This window comes from Ananas comosus, linkage group 14 (assembly GCF_001540865.1).
Source record: "Ananas comosus cultivar F153 linkage group 14, ASM154086v1, whole genome shotgun sequence".
Taxonomy (NCBI): Eukaryota; Viridiplantae; Streptophyta; class Magnoliopsida; order Poales; family Bromeliaceae; genus Ananas; species Ananas comosus.
Window position 1 is genome coordinate 2,652,401 of NC_033634.1, and position 18,678 is coordinate 2,671,078.

At 31.8% G+C, this 18,678-nt stretch overlaps 1 protein-coding gene across 1 annotated transcript; it reads left to right on the forward strand.

The window, feature by feature from the left end:
- LOC109720031 (heavy metal-associated isoprenylated plant protein 2-like) lies at positions 2,766–3,734 on the forward strand. Its single transcript, XM_020246889.1, has 3 exons — positions 2,766–2,771; positions 2,909–2,984; positions 3,318–3,734. Exons 1-3 carry the CDS (start codon positions 2,766–2,768, stop codon positions 3,593–3,595), a joined length of 360 nt encoding a protein of 119 aa, XP_020102478.1. The 3' UTR covers positions 3,596–3,734.

Consider the following 18,678-nt stretch of genomic DNA (forward strand, 5'->3'; position numbering starts at 1 on the left):
TAATTGGCATGTAAGTCCAAATAAATATGACTGGGTCAACAACTATAGAATTTCGTTGACCATCTTTACTTATTAGTGTGATCCATCTAAATTAAGGTGACAACATGCATTAAAATAAACATAGAATTTGTAACTAACCTTGTCTAATTTATTATACTCTATATATTATTTATATATTTATTTACAGAAGTGATAAGGAATATTACCTTACTCGAATTTTAAATTTCCGACAACATATTACGTCCAAATTCAGAAACAATTTAAAATAGGATTTTTTTAAAAAAAATTCGAATCCGGCTAGATGCGGTCTTAAACCAAATTTCAAAAAAAAAAATTCAATTAATATTTAAATTTAAAATTTATATATTTAAAGTAAATATTGAAATCATTGAGAAATTTCATATATTCTTTTAAAATAAATTATTTAAAATTAAAAAATAATCGCATATAGTTTAATTTTACTATTTAAATTGTTAGTGTGAAATCCGATCGTTGATCTAGTTTTGTCCGAATTTTCTCGACCCATATAGTTTTTATCATTTAACACATATAGCATGTAATGATTGATTTGGACAATATCCAATATAGTATAATTTTATTAAAAAGTTCTTTTATCCTACAGTGACAAATCATAATCAATATCTAAAAATATTATTTCCATACACATTTTAACTATTCGCAATTATAATTAGCGCCAAAGATCGAGTCACAAGTAATATAAGAACAGATCATAAAATTTTCATTTGGGCCAATAATCTACATAGTGAAGAAAAATATTTTGAAGTAATTAAGATCTTGACAAAAACTTGCCCACCTTTTACTTTGAAAAAAAAAATAATAATAAAGTAGACCACTCATATTATTTTGGATCAATCCCAGAGAGTTGAGCTGTAAACTTACCAAGGATTGGACGCTTCAAAATATGGTACAAGAAATTAAAATTTATTATAGCTCTTAGAATTTTTAAATCCTATATATAAAGATTCCAACTTTAGCATGCTTGCTCACCTCTATCAACTAATCCCAGGATTCACGGATAATTCCTAGAACTTTTTTTTTTTTTTTTTTTTTTTTCCTTCTTTTTAATATTCTGTCAACTGTAATGAATTGGTCAGTAACTTATCATCTAATCCAAAAGAAAACGTCTGTTTGAATAATCAACAAGATTAGTGCAATAACCTAAACATACTTAGTAATGCTACACGCACCTTATAGTGCGCCCCAAAATACAGTAATTAATGAGTTAGCTTTTGTATTATGATATACGAGTATGACCGTGATGTGATAATTTTGAGTACAAAAATGTAATACTTAATATTTGACCCATTGCAATTTTGTACCCACTTTTTTTTTTTTTTTTCCCCTCAGCTTTTAATAATGTCAGTACAATTATCAAGGATATCAAATGCCCTTAAATTGCTCTACATATTCAAAATAAGAGAGGTCAAATAAACTTCCACTAATGATCATGTGACTCTTACGTACTAATAGATGCTGCAAAATTTAACAGAATAAAAAAGCAAGTTGCTAATTCCAGTGCGCAAATTATTCGCATAGTTAATTAATGCCAACTTTTTAAGCTTAAATTCTATGCTTTCGTAGGCATTTTAGTATCTATACTGATCTATTATCCAAGAAATTAATCGAAAAGAGGCTCAAGCCCCAACTTCGACATGCGAAAACAAGAATCGAATCCTGACCTTCTTATATAGCTATGCAGCATTCTGAGTAACAATCACTAAACACCGACCGTCCCTAAAGCAAGTGGCAAAGGATTTGGTGGTCGGTTGCCGAGATCCCAAGTTCGAATCCTAGCTGATTTACATTTTCAGCTAAGTTTATTTCTAAATGAAATAAACGAAGCGGGTACCGTGCTACCTCTCTCTCAAAAAAAAGTAACAATCACTAAACTAGCCAAATGATTGTTCGTAATATAATCCAAGTACGTAATTACCTAATATTACTCTTTTATTTATATAATAATATTCACCAGTACAACAACTCTTGATGACTAGCTAGTTAAGACAAAGTGTGTCTCTTGTCCCCACGGCCAAAATTAATTTCCAGCGTAAGTTGGAACTTACATATTACGAGTGCTCACATTGTTAAACAATTTAAGAAGGATAAGTATAATTACAAGAATATTACATCATGATATGTACTACTATAAGTCACTAGTCAACTTTTTCTGTAAGTTAATTATTATTGTCTCACCGTAATATTCCTAGCTTATCCGATGTGAAACAGTTTCGATCGATAGATCCAAAACGTTACTTAATTATTTAACTAAAAATTTAATGGGACAAAATCTGAAATAGTTTTGACTTAGGATAGTCTTATGCTTAATTCGATGTACAATACGAAACAATTATTTTTCTGTAAAAATCTAAGTTAATTGTCTTTAACGTTTAATAGTCTTGTTATAATAGTTCTATTTATTTGGAACAATGTAAGGTGCATTGATCTCATGAGATCACTGGAAATTTATTTCCTCCTTTCTTAACTAATTGTGATAATGACAATATAGTATATACTTTGGGTCACTTGTTATATTTAATTATTTAAGGTAGTTATTTTCTTAGGACATAGAGGTGTTATTATGACCCGTTCCTCATCTCACAACTTGGAAGAGTGATTAAGGATGAGACTATATATAGCTTAAATCGCCTTTCGAAGTACTCAAGCTCTTAATTTGGATTTGACACAAATCAATATCGATCCATTGATCTCATATATTGCCTTGTTTGTGTTCTAAGCAACTAACTATGAAGGTTAGTAGTAATATAACTTATAGAATACTAGGTTTTCAGTACTAATGTATTAACTTTGCATGCGTTTTAGCATATATATGATTCCTTTTTTTTGTTTTTTTCATGGTTTCTTTCTACTGTGTTCAACAAATTTGCAGAAGATTGTGTTGAAAATAAGCATCATCTGCAGCAAGTGCAAAACTACCATTCTGCAGGCCGTCGCCAAACTCGATGGTTCGTGCTTTAGTCATCTCTCTCTCACTCTCTCTCTTTCATGTGTGTCTTAAATTGGCCCTCTTTTGAATTTTGCGAGGTCGTAGATAAATGGAGATTATTTACTTGTCATATATATATCTTTTCTCACCACAAAGTATATATATAATTTTGCTGCTCCGCTTTGCTTGCGGACACAGTAATGGATCGAGTGGTCGAACCACATAAATCTTCATGTTCTATCCGTCTATGCTCTCTAGTCTATGCTTGCTTTCATTGTTAGCCTCACGAATATTGTTCGAATCGTGTGTTTGCCTTACAACTCTCTCTTTCCATGTGCGCGTGGCTGGATAGGGATAAAATCATTGGAATTGGATGAGGAGAAGTGCACATTGACGGTAGTAGGGACCGCAGATGTCGTGGACATTGTAAAGGAGCTAAAGAAGGTGAAAAAGGCCGCGGACGTAGTAAGCGTAGGCGATAACAAGCACAAGAAGAAGGAGGAGGAGAAATGCAAAGAATTGGCATTGTGTTGTGCAGCATGTAGGACTATGGGTTTTGGGAGTTTCAGGAGCTTCCCTTCTAAATTAGTGTATGTTGAAGAGCCATCCTCTGGGTGCACCATCATCTAACAAGCAAACAGTTATAATATTTGGGCTATTGATTTACAATAGCCAATAGATTTGAGGCTCTACCTCTCATGTAGGCCTCAAAATTTGATGTATCTATCTCCAACTTCTTAGCTTAATTTTATGTATTGTTTGTTCCCTTCATCATGCATCTTGAGTATATATATGTGTAAGCAATTCCTATATAGTGGTGTGTGTCATCATCCTTTTCTTTTGTTTCTACTTTACTTTAGCATGGCAAAGTTTGTAAGTATTTAATTGCATTCATTAAATGAAAATTTCAAATTGCCTGCACTCTCTTTGAGCAAATAAATTAGCATAAATTTTCCAATTCTCATCTGGGGAATAGAAACACCTATATAACTATTCTTTTTTTTTTTTTTTGGCATGAAACTTTATTTTATTAAATTTATTAAATTGACAAACAAAATAAATTATGAAGAGATGAGAGATGAAAAGATATTGAACTCTTTATCAAAAGATTACAATCACCATCCACTGAAAAAGCCTAAAAACAAGGGAAAAAAAAGACGCCTTCACTATAACAGTTATTTTATATAGGAATAACGTGTTTGACACTAATTAGTAATAAATTGCAAAAAATAATTGTTATATATTAGTTCGAAAGTGTTACATGTGTCTAGTGGCGGATAAGAGAGAACATTGGGCGTGTTTTGGAGTCTAGCTAGGGCTTTTTAGAAAAAAACATCTTTTGTACTCCGTTTGCAGGGGGCTCATGCCTTGTAGAGTGGAAATCGATATGCAAAAGCAAGAAAGAAGGGGGTTTGGGGATTAAGGATATGGAAGCAATGAATATGGCTCTCTTAACCCAATGGTGGTGGCGCTTCTTCAAAGAGCCACATCTGCTATGGGGGAGGTTGATTAAATCTTTATATTACATCAGAAGAAGGCCTTTACATGAAGGGAGAGCCTTCAGACCTTACTCCCAGTGGTGGAGAAGCGTGATGAGATGTCGAGAGGCGTTTAAATGTGGCGTTTCGTATGTGCTTGGCGATGGAAAAAACATCAGGATATGATCAGATATTTGGATTGAAGAAACCCCTCTATGTACTCGGTTTCCAGGAGTATACTCCAGCATTGCGAATAAGGAGATCACAGTTGCACAATGCTGGAATGAAAAAGGGTGGAGATGGCGCTTCATAACTAGAGGCCTAGCTACATCGAATATCAATAGTCGCCATCAGATTAGGTTGATCAAAAACCTGCTTGCCCTTTATAGGCCAACTGACACACCGGATATACTAAACTGGCATTGGACCGCCAACCAAACTTTTACCGTTAAGTCCCTTTATGAATTCATCACCGACGCAGGTCAAAGAGCCCCAATGTATGAGCATCTTTGGAGGTTAAAAATTCCGGTCAAAATCAAAGTCTTTATTTGGATTCTGCTGCGCAAGAGACTGCTAACCGCAGATAGAATGATCCGCTTTTTTGCGTGTTCTTTCCAGAAACCTGCGACCACCTGTTCCGGGACTGTATCTTAGTTAGATACATCCGTATTTGTGCCGAAGGTTCAGATGCAAGCGAATCGGATGCTGGGGATGTACGGAGACTATGGACAGATACATCTAACATACCCAATGCCGCCACGAGATCGAAAAGTTTAACCCGTTTGGCGGCAATCTGGTGGGTTGTCTGGACTGAAAGCAACAACACTATCTTCCGCGAGGTGCTTCCCAATGCTACCCGGGCTCTTGAACGTGTCGCTTCTTTGACCAATGCCTGGAACGGAGCCCTTTGACCCTTGCTTGTCCCTTCTTCCATGCTCGGTCCCCACTTCTTCCTTTTCGTTATCCACCCCGCTTTTCTTGTTTACTTTGTCTAATCGGTAGGTGTAGAGTTCTTTATTTTGGGTTTTCTTTCTTGTATTTTTTCGGCTCTTTCAGGAGGCCCTAGCTGTCTCCATCATGTACGCTTAGTTCATTTCGCTTAATGAATGAAGCAGGTAGCTTGCTACCTATTTCTCAAAAAACAAAAAAAAAAGAAGCTTAGCTCTGTTTTCACTCTGGATATACGCTAATGGCCAAACTGCGTAAATTGCTTTTATGTTTTATTTTTTTATTTTTTTTCTCTCTTTTTCTCAAATTTTTAAATTTCTTTTTCACACCGAACGAACTAAATCCTTTCAGCTTTTTTCATAACATATCCCAGTGATGAAAAGTAGGATGAGATTTAGAAAAGGCTAGGGGTTTGAGGGAATTTTTTTTAAAAAAAATTAAGCTAGTTAGTATGTATCTCAAACATGCATCACAAACCAATTATTCTTTTTGAATCGTATTAAATAATTTTTGCAGCATTCCAAACTAATTTAAGCCTAGGATGTGATGGTATAACCATCTACCTAACCAAATAATTAACAGTGTCATTAGAAAACCTTTAACCCTTAATTTATAACAACCGGCGAATCCGCATTCGCCATCTCAAATTAACTTAATTTCAAAATTGAAACAGTCAAATTAAACTTAAAGAACCAGCTAATGAGATTCCCTACTATGCAATCAGAAACTTGAGGCTTAGTTGTTGGTGTTAATTTTTTTTTCTTTCCCAATTCTCTCAATACTATGTTTTCAAGCAACTTAATTATAACTCCTAATATATAACATCCTCCTCAACTGCATACACGATTAAGAGCAACAACCGTGACCAGGAAGGGATTAAGATACTAAGATTATTTTATGAAAATTTGTTAATTTGATTCGAGCTAACTACGATACAATTAGGTTAATGCAAATTCATTCATACAAGAGCTACTGCAGGAGTTGAATTCATTTTATGTTGTTAAAGAAAGGGTTTGAAGATTCTGAACATTTCTTTGTCTCCAATGTTAGGGGGAAAAAAATGGAAAAAAAAAAAGTGACCACATTACTGGAATTTTACCATATATTAGAAGATCACTCGGAGCGCAAATCTTTTCGCAAGCATTTGCTCAAAATAAATTCATACAACTCATAATAAATTTATATCTATGTTTTTTAAATCAACTGTCAGATCGCCGCCATTTATTGAGATCAATCGTGCCTTTCAGAGTATCTGAAACCTGCACCCTAATCTAAAACCTGAAGCTACTTGTTTGGGCCTAGAGATGGCCTAAACCAAAACTTCAACTAATTGGCCCAATTTTGATGCTAAATTTGGTGAAACAAGCTCCAGTATTAAGCCCAAAAGCAACTTGGGTAAACTTCAAAACCTTCTCTGTGGTTTCACACTTTATCACTTTAGTATCCTGTGTCGTAAAGTGTATCAACTTAGCCCATGTGGTTTCACACTTTCTCACTTTAATATCCTATGATTTAAAATATATCAAGTTAGTACCCCGTGGTTTCATTTTTCTCTTTTTATTATTCATTTCACTAATTTTTTTCGTTAAATCGGTGACAAAGTAAAAATTAAAGGATACTAAAGTGAATATTCGATAAGCCTAGGTAGGGTGTCTGAAGTTTTTTGTATATAATTTAACGAAATATTAATGGAGGAAAAAAAAATCAGTGACAACGTTAAGACCAAAGGGTACTAAAGTAAACATTTGATAAATCTAGATAATGTATTTGAAGTTTTTTGTATACAATTTAACAAAATATTAACAAAGAAGCCGACCAAAAAAAAAAAATGAAACCACAGGGTACTAAATTGATACACTTTAAACCACATGGTACTAAAGTAAGAAAGTGCGAAACCACATAATACTAAATTGATATACTTTATACCACATGATACCAAAGTAAAAAAGTGCGAAATCACAGGAGTGGTATTTAAAGTTTTTCCTTATTTCTTTGTACGTAACTAACCATCTGTTTTTAGCATAATTTTCCAACCACTTAAACTCTTAATTACATAAATTATTACATAGTTAAAATTGTCCTGTACTGTAGATATTCTGGGGGATTTTCTTTTTTTTTTTTAACTACAAAGTAAGGATATAGGGATACTCCAACATCATAACAAAGTTAACCACTCTCTTCCAACTCTATATATGTTTTTCTAACCCTTATCTTTTTGTAATAATCCTATTCAAGTTACGTACGTATATCGATCCCTATCTTTTTGTAATCCTCTACAAGATGCCACGTACGTATATGGATCCATATCTTTTTGTAGTCCTTTATAAGGTGCCACGTAATCCACAGTTCGCAAAAAAGTGCAACTCACGTGGACCAATTTAAAAGTTTGAACATCTTAGTTTGAATTCGCTTGTACATATCAATAATTTAAACTGTTAATTTCTATTCCACATGCATGATTTTCCTTTTTTTTTTTTTTGGTATAATCCCTATTCACATGTAAATTCCTAACATCGACTTTGATCTTATGACTTATATACACCATGGACTATTTTGGTCCTATACTAATCCGACTTATATAACCTTACTTGTCATGCTCAAATTATCGGTCCAAGATACTTAAGCATAAAATGCGCAATCTCTTATATTTTCAATCAAATTTTTTTTTTCAATATCGCACAGTAAAAATAAGAAGCTTCTTCAATTTGATCCTAATAACATTGTGAAGAATACATAATTTGTTAGCATTCCTAAAACTTGAGCCTCACACAATTATGAATTATTTTTGCAAAATGCAGAGTTTGTACGAAATTTAGGTTTGTACAAAATAAACTAATTAATCTCAAAATAACTGCTACGGTATCAAGTAGCACAATTGCATTAACAAGAATTTAAGTTCTCATCAATCAAAAGATGAAGATCATTCGCCAAAGATGAATGACTTATAAACCCACACAAGCATATTTTTATTTACAATAAATTATATAATCCCCAATAATAGCAAAGCACAAGCACGCTAAAAATAAAAGTTCCAACGACAGCAGTTGGATGATTCAACTCTAACCGCCGTGTCGGCAAACACCAATTCCATGGGATGAAAATCTTGGTAATAAGCATGGTAGGGACCAAGATGATCTAAAACAATCCAATTCCCAAACTACCTACTTTCCTAACTATTGTTACCTCACCATTTCACATGACCTTATTTACAAGAGAAATTTGAGGTAATCAATTTTCCTAAATATAAGTATTTACAAAGAGAAAAATAATAATAATAATAATAATAATAAATATAAGTCTCACATTTCGAACTTCAAAATATAGCGACCCAAAATAGATGCTAATAAGCAAAATACGCACGCCTCCTGTGAGTCATAAGAACACATCAAAATCAAGAATAATATAGTGATTGAGTCAGTCTTGTAGATGGGAGGCAGAAGCGAGCACCACCGCCTGAGCCCACGCCTTGAGCCGCGCCTTTACCTCTCTAGGATCATCTCCTACGCACAATAGAAAAAAAACAAAAAAATTACTTTATCATTTTTGCATGTAATAATGTAAGGCACCAATTACCGTGAGGAGAGACAAAGTACATTTATTCATTTTATTAAAAACATGATTGGAAAATAAAATTATTTAATTTTTTTTCTTTTTTTGGAGGATAAATATTAGGGGCAATTGCTTATATACTCCTGAAAAGTTTCAGACTTTCCGATTTACCCCTCTTAGAAGGTTAATATTGAAAATACCATTTCTACGTTCCAATCTATTTCTAATATATCTCTAGAGTTAAAATCTGTTAATTAACTCTATTATTTCTATAAAATTACTATTTTACCCTTTCAAATATACCCTTCCACCCTCACTAATTTTCTTATTTGCTCTTAAAGTCAGGGACACAAAAAGTATTTTGACTTTTGGTATTTTTCAATATACTTTTCCATCATCACCAACATTTCTTATTTACCTTTAAGTTAAGGGCAGAATTAGCATTTAATATTTTTTAACTGTGGTAGATATTTAACTCACGTTTAACCCAAGTTAACTTAACAGTTTAATTTTTTTAACTGTAGTAGATATTTAACTCACGTTTAGGCTAAGTTAACTTAAGCGGGAGTATTTTACAACAACAGTGGAACATATGAGGGATATTTTAGAAAGAAAAAAAAAAGATAAATCGAATATTTTCAAAGTATAAGAAATATATAGGTAATTATTCTTAAATTTTAATAACTACCTTATCTAAGGCATTAAAATAGATGGAGATGTGAGCTTTGCAATCCTACCAAACCCCCACATACGTGGCAGGCACTTCCAAATAAGTATCCTAACCATCATAATAATTGATCGAAGAAAACAAATTTTGAACCTTTATTAATATCTTTGTTGATGTTAAGTAATAGTCTGTGTGATAAAAATCAGATAAATTATATCACACACAGTAATTATTATAAAGATAATAATAAATGATGAGATTCTTTTCATTAAATACACGACTGAATCAAAAATCAAGCTTAGCACTCGTTAAAATCAAAGTAAAATATAATTTTTTAATAATATATCTTACCATATCATAATTCTCTTGGCACTAAGAACCGGAAATATCAAATTATTTGACTTTTTTTAATTTTTATTGTTCTTCTAAAAAAAATTAAATTTTTTTGAATAAATTGTACGTGTGGTTCTCAAACTAACAGCGATGCATTAATATTTAGTGGTAATGAGTAAGAACAAGGAAGAACTCACCAGGGCTGGAGATCCGCCAGCTGCCGCTGGGCCCTCTCCAGCGCCGGCACTCTTCTGTTCCGATTCTGATTCCGATCCCTCATCATGCTCCTCCGCATATCCCATGCCCGCGCCACCCAATTCTCCCTCCTCCGCTGCGCCGACGTCGTCCGATGCCGCCGCTGCTGCTGCTGATTATTTCCCCGCCGCCGTCCCCCGACAATCCACACCGCCTCGCTCTCGCTTGCGTATTCCTTCCCCGCCGCCGCCGCCGGGTGGTCCGGCGTGCCCGGCATCGACGACGACGCCGCCGCCGCCGCCCCCGCGGCATCGCCATTCTCCTCCTTCTCCTCCTCGAAGTCCTCGTCCTCCGCGTCGGCGTCGTTGCCGAGATCTTCTACGATCTCCATGGCCATGAAGAGCTTCAGAAAGAAATATCAAAGAACAGTTTTTTTTTTTTTCCCTTATTTTCTATGCGTACGTGGAAGAAGAGTTTACTCTTTCTTTGAATCGGAGGGATCAGAGCACCGCGGCGTTGATTATATAACATAGCGGTGGACTCTTTGGTATCTACGTTTGCAATTTGCATGTATACCCCCCAACAGATGCATAATTGTAGGCATGCCCTTAATTTCTAGAGTTTGGAAAAAAAAGAGCCTACATAACTTATCTGATCTATAGATCATTTTGAATTAGTTACCCAACCTTTCAAAATCTTGATTTTCCTCTCAAGCCTCATAATTTGCTTCATTTAAATCAATTAACAATACTTCGATTTTAAAATTTGCAAACTAAAAAATTTTTTGTAAGTTTAAAATTCAAAAAGAAGATATTTTTAAAGAATAATTTGTGCAAATTAATTAATTCATCTTAGATCCTTAAGCAATCAATCAATTTTAACCTAATTTAAAACTCAATAGAGAATTTGCCATCATTTTTAGAGAGTAGATAAATTAGACTTATATATATATATATATCTCTCTCTCTCTCTCTTAATCCGACTTTATGATAATTATCATTTTGCAAGAAAAACGATAGTTCAAAAATTGGGAATCTACTTTTTAACATCCCAGTGCTACTATGATCAGCCAATCTCAACTCACCAGGGGGATCCCAACTCACTAGGGGTGACCCAATATCATAAATTAGGTTACCGATCTTTATTACTTTTCTCAACTAGGTTTCCAATTTTTTGACCATTGTTGTTACTCTAAAACGATGATTATCATCAGCCCAGGTTGAGAGAGAGAGAGAGATATATATATATATATATATATATATATATTTATGACATATAAAAAAGAATGTTAGTATAACTGAGTTGATACGTTATAAAGTTTTAATATTAAAATAATAAGTCGGAGAGTTAAATAAACTAAACTCAGTTAGTTACTATAAAATTGAAGTTTAAAACTTAAGTAACAAATAAAAATATCTAAATCAATCATATGAAATAAATTAAGTACGTTAATATTTGGTTCGTTTACTATTTGTATTTACTGAGTAAGTNTTTGAATGTTTTTTAAAAAATCAAACGTTGGAATTTTTGCAAAATTGTTGTAAAAATCAGAATCTGAATATAAATTTTCTCAGAGATAATTACAATTGTTAAAGATAACTCAAATTTACCTAAACTTGCTCGAATCACAACTAACTTCAACTAACGATTAAATAATTTAAAAATATCTGAATCTACTTAGACATATTCGAGTTTCAGATTTAATTTATAGAGTAATGTTTCATCACGTAACGTTTTTGGTCTAAGTCCATCCACCATCTACTACACTATAAATGGAAGATAACTTTATAAACGAAAAAATAATTATGGCTAAAATGGGGGAAATTTCCCAACAAATATTTTCTTTTGTATTTTTTTTTCCATGTCTAAAAGATCTTTATTTTGCTCTCTTAAAATTTAAATCCAGCATCTTTACTCTTTCGTGTATATACTAATAAAAATAGTGAAAATGCATAAGAATTTTTTATTTTTTCTCAAATTAAATTACTTTATAAAAAAGATCCCTTATTATTTACTAATTTTCTCTTTTTCATCATTTCTAAAAATAAAATTACTATATCGCTTGTTATCCAGTTAAAAATAGTAACGGTGCGAGTTTAAGTGCTACAATTTTAAATTTTGGAGGACAAAATGTAAATTTTAAAAATAGGGGATAAAATATAAAGAAGAAATTTTATAGAGAATTTTCTTTGCATTTTAGCCAATAGATATTTTATAGCAATTATCCTGCAATAATATATATATCATGCTATTTATGCCATAACGCATAGTTTCTTATATGCTAAGGAGTTGAATGATTCAAATGTAACTTAAAAGTCATTATCAAACAAGCTAATTAAGTACGGAAGATTTTGGTTTATTTTAAAGCTCAACATGCCAGCAAATATGTACAACAAATTAAGTGTATTATTATATTGCTCGAAAATTAAAAAGAAAAAAATAATTTTATCGATTTGAACATATTTGTTAAACTTTTAGGATTTATTGTCTGATCGGAGCTAAAGCTACCAAAAAATTATATTTTAAATGACTCAGATTTATGACCTTTTGCTCCGTATCATATTAACAATATAAATCAACGATTTATCTCCAAAAATTTAAGCTATATATAAAGAACGGTGTCTTAAATATTTTATATTTTATATTCAATACTCTTTTTGGGTTGAAATTGTTTCACAGCTCAGAATCTTCTTATTAAATACCAAGTTAAAATAATATATAATAATTATTTTTCTGTAAAAGTTTAAGAAACTGAAAAAATGGTATTTGAAGTATTTATATTCAACAAATGCGCTTTCTATATAAATTTAATGAATTGGCAAAAATTTGTAGTGTTTTGAATTGTTTGCAAAAATCAGTTAAGTACCTACAAAAACAGAATTTTGGACGCACTCTTCATTCCATTGGAATCAAATGTAGATTGCATTCTAATAAAATAATCAGTCACCAGAATCTATTTCTTTTAAAATTATTAAGTTATCTGTTTCGTAGAAATAAACTCAGCAAGAAATATGAAATAATTATAAAGTAATTAGAGTTCGAATTTGAGATCTCATATACCAATAATCAAGTGGTTAGTGATTTGGGCGCGCGAGATACGATGGGTTTTTCTTTTATTATTATTATTATTTTGATAAAAAAATATGCTTTAACTCCTAATAAAAATTTAAAAGTGAAAGTATATGAATTAATAAAATAACATAAAAGGGCAATTTCCAAATCACCTGTAGTTTTATCTGTTTTTTAACTTCGTTGGAAATAAAACACGTAGTCTAATCAAAATTGTGATTTTAATTAAGTTAAAAAAATGGAAAAGTATCAAATATTTTGTAGTGGACCCTTTAATTATGGGAACCTAAAGCATTTATCTTTTGATGATGAGGCGTTACTGCAGTTTTTTCAAAATACACTACAACAAAAACGGTCTATAGCGACACTTTTAAATATAGGCACATGTCAAAAAAGTGCTGCTAGCTAAAATTACCGACACTTTTAAAAAGTGTTGCTATATGTGGGGTCACTAGGTATATAGTAACAGTTAAAGAGTGTCGCTATAACCTAAAAGAGTGCTGCTAATTTACCAATACTTATTTAAGCATTTAGCAACCGCCGAAACTCTATCTCGTTGGCTGCGGTGGCGGAGGAGGACGACAGGAAAGGCTCTTCGTCTAGAATTTCAGTGGATTGAGTGCAAAGAGAAGAAAAGATGGTAATTGATTTTTCTTTTTTTTTCTTTTCTGTTTGTAATCGGGCCAAATGGACTGGGTGTGGTGGGTTGAGTAGAGTAATCTTTTATTTTTGGTTGGATTGGGCTTTATATTTAGGCATTAGTAGATGTTTTTTTAAGTTTTAGCATAAATGGGACACTTACTCAAAAGTGTCCCAAACATGTGTCCCTATAACCTAATTCTGTTGTTGTAATACTACTTAAAGGACCAATTTATTTTCGCATAATTATAATTACACTGCAGTTGTAGTTATATATAAATATAAATTCAATATTCAGTTTAATATATTTGAATTTAACTATTGTAGTTGAAATTAATTACACAAGAAGGCCCAATTGTGATAGTTAGAACTACGTTTAAATTAACCACAGTTTTAACTGCAATAATAACTTTTAATTAATTTATTTTTCCTACGTAGAAAACAATTTCACTCTCTCATATAAAAACTAATAAAATTATACAAATTCATTTTGCAACTGCATGTAACCAAATAGGTTATTTATAATTATAATACTTTTTACTACACCCAACCAATTTATGATCAACTATAGATTCTCTTAAATGAGAATAAAAAATGTGGAAATATTCTATACTACTAAATTAATAATTAGCTTCCTTGTGGTTTTACATAGTTTTATTTAGTAATTAGTTTCATCATAAATTAATAAATACCTGCTATTAAGTAAGATACTAATGCACTAATATTTGCAACTCCTGAATTATAAAATAATATATTTTACAACCACATAACAGTAGAATAATAGATTTTTTACAACCATTTTGTGATTCGTAAAATGTACAACTTTATATTAATCATACAACACAAAAAAATTATGAAAGATAAAGTGAAGCTGTTTAAACGATGGGAAAATAAAGAAAAAAATTCACTAAGATATGTAAGCGCAAATTGATTTTTTTTTTTTATTTTTAACTAACAAGTTGTTATGTTAAAAATTAATATATTATATTTTTAATTTTCATTTAACTTAAGAATGAAAAATCACCACCCTCGAATTCCACGTCACCATCCGATACAGAATTTTCCCGCGTACCGTTTACCGCCAACGGTCGCGACGACGCGAGCGGGGCCCACAGAAGCGAAAGGTCAGAGAGGGAGCAACACGGCGTGCCCACCCCCCCACCTGTTCGGGGCCCACACAGCGCCGACACGTGGGGCACCGCGGCACACGCAACGTGGCCCCCCGTGGGCCCCACGCCCCATGTGTCGCTCTCCAGCCGTTCGATCTCTATCCCGATGGGATTGTACGGCCGTCGGTGGTCAACACGGTTCGGAACGTGCGCCCGGCCGGACACGTGGAACGAGCGGGGGGCCCCTCGGATGACGTAAAGCCCGAGGCCACGTGGCGGTAGATTACCGCAAATTTTAAAATTTTAAATTTAATTTTTTAAAATTGAGAATTAAAAAGAAAAGAGGAAACAAACACACGTGCATTAGACTACACACGTTTCTACCGTACACGTGCGCTGATTTTGTCGTGGGCTTTATCAAAATATTTTTTTTAAAAAAAGTATACGTATTTAGCTAGAAACTAAAAAGATTTAGTTTCATTTTTCTTTCTCATATTATAAATACCAACAAAAATTAGAAAAAAAGGAAAAGAGATAATTAACATGTAATAATAGTTTCCTTTCTCATAAAAAGAAATTAATAAATATGAAATTAATAATAGAAGTGGTAATCTAACTTTCAATAGAGAGGAAATTTTTTTAAAAAAATCCTTATCTAATTAAACTAATGGCTTAAGATTAAGTTTACATTTATTAGTTAATTACGATGAAGTTGAGAAGTGTAATTAGTGGAGATTTAAATGCAGTATAAAATAAATCACATTGTATTTATCCCAGCAAAATAATCACATTGTATTTATCATTTAATATTTTGTTTAAAACAATTTCTGTTTCCTTTTTTTTTTCCTCTTTTATAAAATTAAATTTTGATAGGTCACAATACTGGTACCCAAACCGACCAGCTGTTTGACTAATTAACTTGCTAATTTTAATATAATATCACATAAATTTAAATTTTAAAAAATGCTTAAACTGGTATTCACACCTGCATCATGTTGTTACATTTAGAAATCAAAATTAATGATTCAATTCAAAACTTGCATTTTTTTTAAATATAGTTTCTTATCACCAATAAATTAATGATGCTGATTAATAGGTTTAAATACAAAGATGTATATTATTTTAATTTAGATGGAGCTCAATCAAATGCCAGCTTCAATTAGGAACAATTATCAATGTCACACCAAATCAAATTAAAAAAATAAAGAAAAAGGAGAGGGAAAAAAACAAGAGAGAGAGAGAGATAAAGAGAGAGAAAAAAAAAAACATACAACACTCCCATTCATGTTTCAACACGTGTCCAATATGGATATGTATGTACCACCTTCTTAGTTACAAGAGGCACTATGTGACATGGTTACCTTATCCATGGTTTAATTTGGTATTTGAGTAAATTACGCTTTTACCCCTCAAAATATAATTTATTATAATTGTTAGTTCGAGATTTCTAAATTATTGTAATTAAGTCTTACAGTCAATTTAATTGGCTAAATACTGACAAATTATTGATTATTGATTATTGATTATTGATGCAGATGCGATATAGTATTTTAATTATTATTGCATTATCAATTATAATACTTTTATATTAATTCTATATCAGCAATTTATCAATATTTAGCGAACAAAATTTAGTAGTGAGATTTGATCGCAGCAATTCAAAAAGCTTGAGTCAGAAATTACAATAAATTAAAAATTGAGGCCTAAAGTGTCACGGCTTTCATAGTTTGGGGACCAAAAGTATAATTTACTCTTTGGTCTTTGGTTGTTGAAAAGAGCATGAATTTAAAGAGTAACACTAGATAGAATTTGTTTCGGCCATGTGTGTTCTTCAAATGCGTCTGCATTCGTCTTTTGTAGATTAAAAAATAAGAAAATTTGAAAACTCTTCATCTCCACCAATTTGATGTTGCTTAGGGGTTCTCTGTAAAAAATGCCCGGAAAATAAATTTTCAATGAAAACGTATGATTTCGAGCGTTTGTTTGTCCGTAAAAAAAATTTTCGAATTTTTTTTTTTTACAAATATGAGGAAAACAGAGGTTTTCATTTTCCGCTTGAAATGAGCGAAAACGAAAACCATTTTTCACAGCGTTGGGAGGGACAGGATTCACAGGCGCGCGGTCACGAGGCGCACCCTACCTCGTGGACCGCAAGAGAGGTCCACTGGGGTGCGGTGGACCTCTCTCCCCTATTTTTTTTATGTATATAATATATATAATATATATAATATATATATATAAATATATATTTTTATATATGTATATATATTTTAAAAATAATATTTTATTTATAAATAAAAACTATAATTCTAATATATATAATATGATAATAATTATATATTAAAAATATAAAAAATAAAAAATAAAAAATAAATATAATAATTTTTATTTATAACTTTTTTTTTTCCTTTCAACCAAACAACCGCCGTGAAAAATTACTTTTCTTTTCCTGNATATATATTTATATATGTATATATATTTTAAAAATAATATTTTATTTATAAATAAAAACTATAATACTAATATATATAATATGATAATAATTATATATTAAAAATATAAAAAATGTAAAATAAAAATATATATATAATATTTTTTAATTTTTTTTTCCTTTCAACTAAACATCCGTAGTGAAAAACTACTTTTCTTTTCCTACAAACTAAACATAAACGACGTAAAATATTTTTTTCACCAAAATTTTTTTTTTCACAGTTTTACGTGGAACCAAACACACCCTTAGGGAGATTCCCATCATACAATTTTAACTGTTCAATATAAGAATATGATTAATATAAAAATATAAAAAATATTATTTTTTATCAGCTTAAGTAATTAGAGATTAATGGTTGCTCCATATGCTTTAACATTAGCATTAAAGAAGCCGATCGAGCTGCAACATTTTTTAGATAACATAATATCATAGGTATTACTACATCCCCTCTCTTTTAAGAGAATTTAAATTCGATTTCTACGCTCGCTCTGAGCCGTTATCTCTCTCGTCAGTGCACTTTATTGGAGTTTTTCACGAACATTATAATTGATCAATAAATGAAAATGATTGTTCTTCAGTAGTTTGAAGGGGAGAAGAGGATGTAAAAATGTTAACTGGACATGTGAGGTAATAATCACATGAATTAGTCCCAAAAAATCAAAACTTTATGCTATGATTATAAATATTTCTTCTCCAATTGAGAGCCAAAAATACAGGAACTCTCTTTTCCTGTTGCTTCCTTTTTAAGGAGGGAACCTGTTTTTGGAAAGCAAAGGAATCCTTTTCCCTTGATGAGGAGGGAAATAATATTATTGTCTCTATATATAGGTATGCAACATTCCCAAGGGAACAAGGAACAACCCCCCCCCCCCCCCCCCCCCCCCCCGCCCCCACCACATGCTCTCAACAATTTAAGGTGTGGATATAATTAATCTATAGCAAATAAGGATCAAGGTATTATTACAATTAGCTTCATTCGGTTTTTTTTTTCCTGTATTTAGTTTTGAGATATATTTATAAAGTAGATGATACCAAGCACTACATTGCTAAAGTGAGTTGCTCTATCATTACATACTTGTAATAAAGCAAATCCTTTCTATTTTTTCTTACTGTAACTCTTATTTTGTGTTAGTTTGAGGTCAGATTTTAGTGTGACAACAAATATATATGGTCTGAAATTCATCGAATAATATAAAGAAGAAACTCATCGAACGCGAGATTGACAAGAATGGTGT

Excerpts from the sequence above, each read along its gene's own strand:
- LOC109720031 (XM_020246889.1), top strand. Across the intron at positions 2,985-3,317 it reads GGCCGTCGCCAAACTCGATG|GGATAAAATCATTGGAATTG; the intron begins GTTCGTGCTTTA and ends GTGGCTGGATAG.